The 12307-nt window shown below is 53.5% G+C and overlaps 1 protein-coding gene across 15 annotated transcripts in view; it reads right to left on the bottom strand.

Moving 5' to 3' along the window:
- The window catches only part of PLEKHA6 (pleckstrin homology domain containing A6), a 94599-nt gene that overhangs the window by 16984 nt on the left and 65308 nt on the right, over window positions 1-12307 (bottom strand). For 8 of the 15 annotated variants that reach the window (XM_074977699.1, XM_074977701.1, XM_074977700.1 and 5 more), the window contains 8 exons: window positions 12029-12109; window positions 8821-8889; window positions 7113-7193; window positions 6301-6450; window positions 4642-4737; window positions 2333-2461; window positions 2128-2239; window positions 1215-1354 (listed from right to left, as the gene is read on the bottom strand). In XM_074977699.1, the coding sequence (XP_074833800.1) occupies window positions 1215-1354; window positions 2128-2239; window positions 2333-2461; window positions 4642-4737; window positions 6301-6450; window positions 7113-7193; window positions 8821-8889; window positions 12029-12109 (858 nt within the window). The remainder of the gene's footprint in view (window positions 1-1214; window positions 1355-2127; window positions 2240-2332; window positions 2462-4641; window positions 4738-6300; window positions 6451-7112; window positions 7194-8820; window positions 8890-12028; window positions 12110-12307) is intronic. The other 7 variants (XM_074977693.1, XM_074977704.1, XM_074977703.1 and 4 more) reach the window with 4 other exon arrangements.

Consider the following 12307-nt stretch of genomic DNA (forward strand, 5'->3'; position numbering starts at 1 on the left):
TGGCTGCCAGGAAGGCGAGTTAGGGTATGGCCAGAAGCGACTCTCACTAGGGAGCGGAGGAACAGTCGGAGGAGACTCCAGAGGGACGTATGATTTGGGAAGGGGAGGTCGAGGTGGGCCTGGTTCCTGGGGCAGAGAGGAAGCCAAAGTGTTAGGCGCAACAGCAGGGAAACTGAGAGAACAGGAAGGAAAAGAAAGTTAGCAAGGGACAGACAAACAGAGGCTCTAAGCGTGGGTGAGGGCAGCTGGAGCCCACCCAGAACAGCTGGTCCTGCCTGCAAGCTGAGCATTTGCTGTAGGACCCAACAATTCCAACTCTCCCCTCCAGCCTAGGGCACACCCAGCAAACCCTAGCTCTCAGCAGGGGACCGTTTACCTGTGTGTCCAATGGGAGCCAGGCAGTGTAACCCCACGTGCTGCTGGAAACGCACCCTGCTCAGGAAAAGGACACAGTGGCCCACCCGCCCAGCCCTGGCCATCACCCCCCTTTCTTGAAGGGCGGGCTTTGCCCTTTGCTTCAGCTTCCCAGTGACTCTTTGGTACCAGCTGGGCAGCCAGCTGTGACTGTGGAGCGCCCACCAAACTAACACAACTGGCTGCCTCACTTTGCATTTCTCCTGGCCCGGCTAGAGAACATCCAACGTGCCCAGCACCATGGCACCTGGGCACGGTCCTGGCTTTCTCTGCTGGTCTCAACAAAAGCCCGGCTCAGAGAGCAGGAGTGGCTAGGAAAACCCTGGCGAAGGGAAACCAAGGAGTTTCATGCCACTCTGAGGATCGCTAGAGCTTGGCCCGAGCCCAGGCCTCATCCATCCTCTTTGGTGCTGTTCCAAGTGGGAGCTCAGCCCTCAGACCAAAGTCTGCAAGTGGCTGTGCTGTTACAGTGGGCTGACCCCAAACCCTGCTTCTCCATGTCCCAGGACTTCAGGGCATCTGTGGTCATCTACACCCCACATGTGTATATCCCTCCATCTTCCCAATGGGCTGAACCAAAGCCCCAAGTCCCAACCCACCTCCCCTTTGGCAGTAACTCATGCTGACTGACTCCAGCCCTAGTCAGAAGCCCCAGCGCATGCTGTTCTCCAGAGCCACGGGACGGGAAAGCCAGAAGTGCCACCTGCTGGTGCAAAGAGATGCTCCATGGGAGAAGAAGGACAGGTGCTCCCTGCCCAGGGGTCCATAGCCTCGCCCCATGCAACGGCAGCCCCACTCACCTCGCCGGTGCCTTGCTTGGCGGGCGAGCTCTGGGAGCCCGACACGAGGGAGAAAGGGCTGAGCGGGCTGGTGAGGCTGGCAGAGCTCAAGGGACTAGCAGGGCTATTGGAGCTGTACGTTCCCGAGGGGCCAGCGACGACTGCGGAGAAACGAGAGAGTGGAAGTGAACATGTGGCAACCTCCCCTGGAGCCAGCAGAGCTGGCACAGCTGGGACGGGACAAGGAACCAGGGCCTGGGGAGTCTGAGCTGCGGCTCCAATAGCTGCTCCTTCAGTGCCATGTGTTGCATTCGATGCCAGAGGCCAGGGGTGTCTGGCCATTGCTAGTGCAGGTGTCAATACAGGGTCTGCCCCTCAGGAGTTAGTCAGAGCAGGCTGGAGCCAGGCAGCGGCACACGCAGCAGATGCTTTGTGGCAGAAGAAGCTGGGGGCGGGGGTGGTGGTGTCTGGAGAACCAGCTGGGGCGTCCAGAAGGACCAGGTGCATGTGCAGTGCTGGAACTAGGGGTGGGACCCTGTCTGCCCACTGCAGGGACAATGGCTGCCTGCAGGACTGTACTTAACACAGCCCTGAGGCTGCAACCCTCATCCTTTTGCTCCATAGCAAATCCCAGAGCCTCACTAGCTGGGATTCTCCATGACCCAGGTTAGCCTTAGGGCTCCCCCCTTCTGTGGGCTGCAGCCACAGGACAGCGACACAGTCACTTAGCCAGGACCCGGCCTGACATGCCGCCAAGCACATGGGGCACGTGACATTCTGGGCCAACACCTACGAAGCAGCATGACCGTGTCGGGAGAGGACGACAGGAAGGAGGACACAGAGACACCTGTGTGGCCAGCAGCCGCCAACTCTAAAGCCAAGAACAGGGATGGAGTGGCCAGGCCTGGCTGGGCTGGGAGGAGTCTGCACTCACCTCTGTGTTTGGCAGTGTCCGTGCCCCGGGAGGGGTTGTTCTTCCTCAGCCCCTCCATCACGTCCTGGATCCGCCAGATCTCCTTCTGGATCTGCCGATTGAGCATCTCGTTCTGGAAGGACCAAGGGGCGGAGAGTCAGAGCAGCTGGCGGGCGCCACTGCCAACCCCTGCCAAACCACAGGCGTGCTGGACAGCCCAGCCTACCTGCCCTCCGAGGTGATGTCTGCGTGACTGCTGCGGCACCGGCCTGGCTGTGGAGCTGCCGCTGTGCCGGAGGACTGTGGATGCTTGCTCCGATGGAGGTTTTCCTGTGACCGGAGTTAACCTACCCCTCTGAGAAGAGGCAGCCGGTGAAATTTGTCTTTGGCGTCTATACAGGGCTTAGGTTGGCTTAACAACCTCTGTGCGAATTTTTTACACCCCTGAACAAAGTAGCTTGGTGACCCATGTGCTGGGCATAGGCCAGGCCTGACTTATCCTGTGTCTGTCCTCAGCCCCTGGCAGTAAAAATACCCAGTTCCTCCTCCAGCCCAGCCCAGCCCTGCTGACAGGGGCAAAGGGGCAGTTGCTCCAGGGCCAGGTGTTTCAACAATGGCGGTGGCTGGCACTCTGGGCCCCTCTGAAGTGCTGTGGTAGTGCCACTCTGCATGGCTGTGAGGGACGAGAGGGGCCCAGCACCGTGCCCTAGGCCTGCTCCCTTTCACCCGGGCCCTGCCCTTTCCGGGGGGTGTGAGCCAGGCCCCTCCTCCCATTCTGTGCCCGCGATGGCTCCACTAACCATGAGACCTTTGCTCTGTGCCTGCCCAGAGAGAATGCCCCATGCCACTACGGGGCCGGGGTCTGAGGAAGGAGAGAGACCTGCAGGCATCACTGAAAGGTGGCGTGACCGAGGATTGGATAACAAAGGACTTTACAGGGCAAGCTGGCCCCAGCATGCCTGGAGCACAGCTCATTCACCACACTGACAGGCCAGGCCAGGGCAAGATTACCAACCTCCCCGCCCCCCGGTCTCATGTCACAGACAGAAGGGGCCTGAAAGAGAACGTGTGGTCAGAATTGGTCACCCGCTTGGAAAACAAGGAGCTAGGGTGGGATCCACAAACGCATTTAGGCACCTGAAGTTCTCTGCAGATGCCCAGGGGAGTTAGGTGCCCAAATGCATTGGTGATTTCCCTCCCCTCCAATGTTTATCTTGCTCCGATGTCACCATGCTGCTGCTAGGGCTTCTCTATAGCAGCAGGTGACAGTTATCCTGTGCATTCGTCTCTGGTACTAAATAACACTGGACCTTTTCCAAGAGCAGCGTATTAATAAGAGCAGGGGGGAAGTGCCACCTACTGGTGGGAGCACAGGACACTCAGAACTCCTGAGCTCAGCAATCTCCAGCAGGTTGGGTCTTTGCTGTGCCCGGCTTTCCCCTCAGTCACACCAGGATATCACAGCTCACCTGGCAGGGCAGCTGCAAAGACGGGCTGGGTAATATTAGCATGGTGCTCTGCTGAAGTGTCACCGCACGGCCATTTCTACCTCACAGAGAAGAGTGTTTTTACCCAGTTTACCTTAGCCCCATCCCTGAAGCAGACAGACCCCCCAATAAATATATTATGGAACATAAGAAGTAATTCCCAAAGGGTTGCATTATGACTGAGCGCCATTTAAAAAACAGGAGACGGAGCAACATTTGCATTCTGAAAGAGGCAGTGCTTGCGTAACACAGAGGCAAAGATGAAGCACGGACAGGCAGAGCCAGGGTTCTAGATCTCTCAAGCTCAGTTTTTAAAGGATCAGGGTTTAGTCTAGGATGACTGACAAGGTTCCTTCACTGGGGAGGTTTGGATGGGTTGTGCTTTGAGCCTGCTTGGGCAGATCCCAGCTTGAGTATCTATTCCCATGTCACGAGTCAATTCCGAGTCACCGGAAGACCGGTGGGTCAAATTCTGTGCAACGTTACATAGTATAAAAATGGAGTAATGAATATTGAATTCAGTGGAATGACTCTGGATTTCCTCCCTTGGTTCCTCAGAATTTGACCCTGCATTTTCAGACCTGGTGTGCAAAGTACTGCTCATAAACAATGCATGTGTTTGCCTCTGATATTTGCACAGGCAGTTACTGAGCTTGCATGTATAATACCACTATTTTCACCCCCACTTGTGCACTTAACTGGACATTTGCTGCACAATTAGTGTGGCTGCTTGTGCAGTCATGGTGATTGTGCACAGAAATTAGATGCCCAAACATGCTTATTTTGGCAAAAGCAAGTTTCTGAAAGCAGGTCCTGAAGTTGTGACCAAAACCCACAGAAACGAAAACAAAAAACCCTCCAAATGAGGGACTCTTGAGGCTAGAAGTTATTCTTAGTTATACCAGTTGTAGAGGAGACCTCTACCAACATCATGGGAGTGACTCCTGATTTACACCAGAGCACAATGAGGCCCTAGTGAACAGGTCATGTGTTCTAGAATGGCTGTATGGCCTTTTCCACATGATGGGGCCCAATCCCATTCTCTCACCTGGATGTCCAAGTTCAGCTGCTCCCACAGATCATCATGCAGAGCTGACACCTCACTCTCCAAGTTCTCGTACTCTACGGTGCTGTTGGCCAAGGCCTGTGGGGATATGCAAATGTTTCTGTCAGGAAATCAGTTCATCTGTCTGGGTTCATGGGGGGCACGAGGAATGCTCAGCACAAAGCCTTCACCAGCCTGCTAGAGCCAGGATGGGCTGCTAAGGAAGAGATCACCTCCAAAGTTCCCTCAACCCTTTTCCATCCATAGGCGGAATAAATTTGGTGAAGTGCACCAAGGCATGTGTGGATGTGCACCTCCAACAGAAACACACGCTGCTGGCTGTGGGCGCTCTGCTCATCAGCTGGGCAGCACTTGAATCTCTCCTGGATGGGCACCCAAGCACTCAGCTTACAGGGAACACTGATCCCCACCCAGAAGAAAGAGGAGCTTCTGAGACGGGTGGGCCTTTGCACGTGTATGGTAGCACGGGTCCGAGTAGGGACCTAGGACACAGTCAGCAAAGGCCGATTCCATACCGTCTCCTAGCGGGTGCTAAGCTGAATCCTCTGAGGCCAGGCTTACTCTTTGTCTTTGCTGCCTGTTGGAAATACCAGGCCTGGCGGTGAATGACGTGAGTCAGGGGTATGGGGGCTCTGTTCTCAGGGAGCAGCAGGTACGGAGGCACCAGATCAGTGGAGAGTTGGTGGCAGTAGTGAGTTAGGTAGGGTGTAATGACAGGTGTCAAATGACACCATGGGGAGGCAGGGAATTGTTACCATCTCCGATCCTGAGTTACTTTGGAGCTGGCAGGGCCTGTGCTTGGAGCAGAGAGAAGCAGGTGATGATTGTGTTGCACCAGTAAATGTGCTAGGAGTCTGGGGCTGGAAGGAGAACCAGGAGTGCAGGAAAGCAAGGCACGCAAACTGCAAGTGGGAACCCAAGATATTGGTCCCTGACACACACCCGGCTCAGCGCTGCAGAGGTTAATATTGTTTTTTCCTGTCTGAGATGTCTCTGTTCCCAGTGAGGTGATGGGATGTGCCCCCCTCCTCCTTTTAATGATGAAGGAAAGACAGAGGCAGTGCCTGGACTAAAGGAGAGGAAAGAGGAGAAGAGATTTATCCCCAGTCGGCTGAGTTGGCAGAGCCATTCTCCCGCTCCAAGGCCAGGTCTCCATGGCACTCCCAGCCCCAGCCTCATGCAAAGCAGAAGACAGGCTGCCCAAGCAGTTCCTCTGGAGAACTCAGGCTGCATCCGCCCTGCTCATGCTGCTGCTGAGAAACAGACACCTGCTGCTAAGCAAGGTTCATTCTTGCTGTCCAGCCACCTGGGTGGCATGCAGATGACAGGATCTATGCTGGGGGGAGATGCTGCAATGAGGCACTGCATGGTACACAGCTCAGGAAACACCAGCTTGCTCTTGCATCCCATCCTCCCCACAATTCAGAAGTGCCTAAGTGTGTCATGCTCCATCTAAAATCACGAACGTAGTGCAAGGCCCCGCTAGTGATCAGAGGACCCCTGGCTGTTACCAGGTCATTGGTACCAGGCAGGGTACAGGGGAAACTGGAGCACTAAGCCAGTCGGGGTCCCCATGACAACGCTTGGAGGAGGAGGGGTCCCCAGCAGTCTCACAGACTGGCAGGTAGAGGGACATGTTACCGTGCTGGCTTGAGACAGTTCCACCCGGATGTTGATCAGCTGATTTTGGAGGGATTCCTTCTTGTGCAGCAGCTTCTCAGGGTAGGCTGGCTGGCTCCCAAACATCTCCATCTCCTGGTGCGTCCCCATCAGGGCGCTCTCAAGACTTTCCTAACCATAGGGATAAGACATTAATTAAACCTTCGTTGCCTCCCTCCCCTTGTATGCACAAAGCACTTGGCCTTGGTGAGAAGGGATGCTGGCCTCCAAAAGGGCCATTTTTGCAGCAAACGTCTTGAGGGACACCATGCTCCCGGGCTGGCAAATTCTGCTTGTGAGAAGATCAGTCTGGCCAGGGGAATGAGGCTGCAGGCAGCCAGAAATGCCCAGCCCTTGCAAAGAGCCAGCAAGCAGGGAGGTTGATCATTGTGAGGTTAAGGCCCTGGTGTGGGACTCAGGAGATCCAGGTTTATTCCCCAGCCCCACTGCAGTCTCCCTGTGACCTCAGGCAAGTCTCCTACTTTCTCTGTGCTTCCATCCCTCAACTGCAACATGAGCAGAACACTCGCCCTCTTGCCAGGCCCTATCAGGGTCACTGTATCATCAGAGACACTCAGCCACTGCCATGATGGCAGTCAGGTCAGAACTGAAAGCTGATGGCACCATACCCAGCCTAGGGTGTACTCCATCCACCCACCCTGGGGATGGCTTAGGGATCCCTGGAAACAGCTACAACCTGCCACGGGTCAAGTAAAACGTTGGCCAATGGGAGGTAAGACTAGCCTGTGCACCCAGTGCCCACAGCGTGGTAGGAACCCGCCTGAGCCACTTACCTTCTCTGCTCGGAGCTGCTGCACCAGCCTGTCTTGCTCCCTCACCACCTTGTTTTGCTCACATAGTTTTCCCAGCAGCTTCTGTCCCCAGGCAAGGAAAGAAAAGGGGGCGGGAGGAGAACATGAATAGCCTCGGGGTCCAAGGTGTATGGGAACAAGCCATCAAGTACAAAGCGAGCTTGGCCTGTAACCACCACTTGCAGCTGTAGGTTGCAATACTGCCTTATGGGCACTACACTTCCTCATTCCTGCCCTGCAGTCACTAAAGCCCATGGCAAACAATGGGGAGGGGTTGAGTATTTTAATGAAATTAGATCAGATGGAAACTCCAGCTGTCTCTCCCAGGGTGCAGTGAGAGCACTGCTGATATGAGTATTAATCTGCCAATAGCCACTGATGGACCTATGCTCCAGGAATTTAACCACCTTTAAAAAAAAAAAAGAAATCCTGTTAAAACCTTGGCCTTCACAACATCCTGTTGGAAGGTTTGCTTTAAACCTGCTACCTATTCATTTCATTTAGTAGCCCTTAGTTCTTGTATTAGGGGAAGGAGTAAATAACTCTTTTATTCACTTCCTCCAGACCAGCCAGGATTTTATAGACCTCTATCATATCCTCTTTTAGTCATCTCTTTTCCAAGCAGGGAAGTCCCCATCTTTTTAATCTCTCCTCATATGGCAGCCGTTCCAAACACCTGACCATGTTTGTTGCCCTTTTATGACCTTTTTCCAATGCCAAGATATCTTTTTTTGCGATGAGGCCACCACATCAGCACACAGTATTCCAGAGGTGGGTGTGCCATGGATTTATACAGAGCCAATAAGGTAGCCTCTGTTTTATTATGTATCCCTTTCTTAATGATTCCCAACGTTCTGTTTGCTTTTTCGACTGCTGCTGCACATGGAGTGGATGTTTTCAGAGGACTATCTGCAATAATTCCACCATCTCTCGAGTGGGGATGGCTAATTTACTCCCCATCATTTTCCACATACAGTTGGAATTGTGTTTTCCAGTGTGCATTACTTTGCATTTATCAACACTGAATTCCACCTGCCATTCCAGGTCACCTTGTTCTGTGAGACCCGACAGTCTCGCTCTTTGATAGCCCTTATTCAGGGGGCTCCTCCTCCTTTTCCTCACCAGCTGGGTCAGTCGCACTCGGCAGCACAGAGAAGGAGAAGTCAGCAGGAGCCACTGGGTTTCCTAGGAACAGGGTCCTGATCCAGGACTTTCATTTCCAAGGTCACTTATGGGGCCACTGATCTGAGACAAAGCTCTGCTAGCAACTAGCAGGGCCATTATCTCTTTACCACATTGTTGTGTCACAGGTGGGGAGGGTACAACATTTGGGATTTGCACACTGGGGACCTGCAGCAACCTGCAATCTTCCAGGGGACATTTACGATGCAAATATCCAGGCAGGCAACACAAGGGCCCAGCAGAGAGGATGCACACACAATTACACAGCCCGAGAAATACGCATGAAGGAAGAGGTGGGGATGCAGTGAAAAGGAAGCAGAGAACTAGCAAGAACAAGTGACAGCAAATGCCTGTGCCCGGGTCCTGCCAGCTTTGCTATGAGAGAGGACGTTTGTCAAATGATAAATAGCAGATGAAAGGGGCGGGAAGAGGCGTAGCTGCCAAGGGCCAAAGGATGAGTGGGTGACAGCAGAACAGGGCACACAGGCAAGCAGAGCGTTGCTCTTACATCAGTGTCTTGCTCGCTTATCTTGTAGGCGTGCAGAGTCTCTCGGTAGGCCTCTGGTAAGGGAGACACCTACAACAACAGGAACCAGTCACTGATGCTCCTTCCTGCAGCGAACAAGCCTCGTGAGGGGGCCCAGGGCTCTGCAGGTGCCCTTGGTGAGCAAATGTTTCAGCCCAACCATTCCCCATTCCCTACCAATCTAGTCTTCTGTACCCACAACACTTCTCACAGGGCTGATAACGAAGGGTGTGCATGTGAAGAACAATGGCCATCAGCGATGAGACGGACCACCCAGCTCCTTGGAGTTGGCCCTGTCCAGCTGGGCTCTGATGGTGGCTCCTGAGCGCACAGTCACCCCCGGGGAAGTGACACCCATTGCCAAGGCGGCACACAGCTCTGTATACGACCAGAAAAACTGCCCAGCAGATCTCCTCCCCTAGCCATGTCAGCAAGGGATTTCCCTTCTTTAACCACATTTGGGGCCTGGATTTGTAAACAGATGAGATGCTGCCTTGTGGACACCGGGAGTTACCCCGGTTTCACATCCAGCCGGAGGAGATGGGTGTGGCACGGTGCCTTTGTGTACTTGGCTGGTTTCACAGCCTGCCCCTGTTTTTCAGAATGATGCTCTTTGCCATGGGGGAGGGGAAGAGGACACCTCAAAACGTGAGAGCTCCACATAAGGCTGGGCCTTGCCTGCCCAGCATCACAGGAAGGCGCTGAGGTCTGTGTGTGCTTAAATGCCACTCAAATCTCAGCATGGCTTCCAAGAGGACTGGGGAGAGAAGAAATGGCAGAATGAAGTGTCAGGAAGTCCCACTCATGGGGCTGAAGTTTAGTCTATACTAGGGAAATAAGTCAACTTCAGATACGCAAGTCTAGCTACAGCAATTGCATAGAGAATCGATGTATTGGAAATCGACTTACCTGATTGGCCCAATTTAGGAAAAATCAAACTCCAGAAGATCGACCCTGACCAGGTCGCTCTTCTGGAAGTGTAGAGGTGCCCTAAGAAAAGCCAATCACCACTGAAGTTGTGGGTTAATGGGTAGCAGAGCAAAATAAATGTCACTGGGAGACACTGCCTGGACGCTCACCACTTAGGACTTCCTGTCAATGAGATGGTGGCGTTAGGCTATGGGGTTGGGGTGCTTCTGTTTTAACTCCCTAACTTTTTATTATAACCATTTACAGGTGGGGAAACCAAGGCAAAGAGATCAAGGGATCAGTATTTTCAAAAGCCGCCGCTAATCTGGGGGAACTAAGTTTTGAATGTCCAACTTGGGATGCCATGGGCCTGAGGCACACAGGGTGCTGAGCACCCACTGTTCCCACTGACTTCAATTGATCTGTGGCTGCTCATCACCTCTGGAAAGCAGGTCGAAGATGTCTCAGGTGGAGAACAAAAAATCAGTGGGCACGTACTCTAAAGCTTTTCCTTCCCTTGGAGAACTAGAGTAATGAGGATTCCCCAGGATGGCGCATGGGGTGCAGAGAGATGTTACTTAAATGTCGAAGAGACCTTGGGGCGAAAGGTGTACCACAAGACCATGGGACTAGTATTATGCTACAGCAAATGCTACCCCAACAACACACCGCTGTAAATAGGTCCTGAGCCTATGAGCTGCTGAGCTCAGCGTGCTGCAGGAGTTGGCCCAAGGGAAGAGGCTGTCTCAAAACAGGAGAGTCGTAAGAACGGCCACACTAGGTCAGACCAAAGCTCTGTATAGTCCAGTGTCCTGTCTGCTGACAGTGGTCAATGCCAGATGCCCCAGAGGGAGTGAACAGAACAGGGAATCATTGAGTCATCCCCCTCCTGTCACCCATTTATCTAGTTCTTCCTGCACCCTGTTCAAGCCCTGCTCTTCCCAACATCCTCTGGCATTGGGATGAGCCAGTGGAGCTTCTTTTGAATCCCAGTTTTGTGTTCAGTCCAGCAGGACTGCACTGACTCCTGCAGCTGACGAAGTGGGTCTTTGCCCACAAAAGCTCATGCTTCAGTTAATCTGTTCGTCTACAAGGTGCCACAGGACTTCTCGTTGTTTCTATGACGGCACTATCCGTCCCAGAGGGAACACGTTCCGTTTGCACACTGGGTACAAAATTCTTCACCTTTCCAGACAATGGTATCGCCTTCTTAGTGGGATACAGCACGAAATACCCAACAACCCACCTGGCCAGGCAACCAGGAGGTGCAATCAGGAGGTTACAGTGAACAGAACTGCCCCAGGCCCCATTACAAGGTGACAGAGTGAGTTCTGCCTTAACCAACACCCGACCCAAGGTTCTGCCTGACCACTGATACACACTATGCCCATCAACAGCCGGCTGTATTCTGTACAACCGCCTGGAAAATAATACACCGGGAACAGTCAGCAGAAGTGAGATTGGTTAACACAGATGGCAGATCTATGAATGGTGCTTCGAAAACATGAATGGTCGATGATTAGCTTTCCTGGATGGTATTTTTATGAATGGACCCTGGCTGGCGTGTGCCTGCAGTTTGGAATTACATGAGGAAACAACAGCAGTCGTTCGTGCTTCTATGCGCTTTCTGGACACAAGGCACTGTGTGGAAGTAACATGCGCACTAAGTGGGTCACAACCCCTGTCGGCTCAGAGACCTGTTCCTGCTCCTCCTGCTCAAAGGATGGAGGACTGTGGTGACGATCCTGGGCTACTATTATTGTTGTGCCCAGGAGCTCCTGTCCCAGCCCGGGAGCCCAATATGTTAGGTGCTGTACAAACAGAAGAACAAAACAGCGCCTGGCCCAAAGTCTAAACTGATCTCTAATGGCATTGGGGTCTTTAACGAATTCATCCTCAGTGCTTATCACCTCTGTTTCACAGATGACAGGGCAGGGAGAGGAGGAGCATCTTTCCCAAGGCTGCCCAGGGAGCTGGGGGGGAGGGTGGGATTAAAACTCAGGATTTCCAATGCCCGTCCAGACAGTGCAGCCTTTCAAGGTGATGTGCGGTTAGGTTCTGGAATGGCTTATGTCCAGCGAAGCTTGTGATGGAACCTCTGGGTTCCACAGTGAGTGTCATGTTGGGACTCAGCCCAGTGAGGGAGGTGTTGCAATGAGCTGAGATGGGGGGTGACATTCCCGGATGAGCTTTGTGTGTGGGAGGAGCCTGGACGATGGGTCTGCCATGCAAAAGCAGCTGGAATGGCGCTGCCCATGGCAGAGCTGCTGTGGTTCCTTACTTGCATGTACAGCTGGGCCCTAGGGGAGGAGCTCTCCACCATTCTGTTCACCATACTGATCAAAGTTTCGCTCTCACTCATCTGCGGCAGACAAGGAAGGAAATGTCAGAGGTCAGCACAGGCACGGACTCTCCCTCGGTTCCAGCACGCACGTTCCTGACACAGAATGGGGTGATCTTCGGCAGCAGTTTGGGAGGCTTTGGACAGGGCTCTGCGGGCCTCATGCTGCAAAGTGCTGAGCCCCAGCCACTCTGCTGGGAGTGATGGATGCCAGGAGGT

Source organism: Carettochelys insculpta, chromosome 26 (assembly GCF_033958435.1).
Source record: "Carettochelys insculpta isolate YL-2023 chromosome 26, ASM3395843v1, whole genome shotgun sequence".
In the NCBI taxonomy this organism is placed as follows: Eukaryota; Metazoa; Chordata; order Testudines; family Carettochelyidae; genus Carettochelys; species Carettochelys insculpta.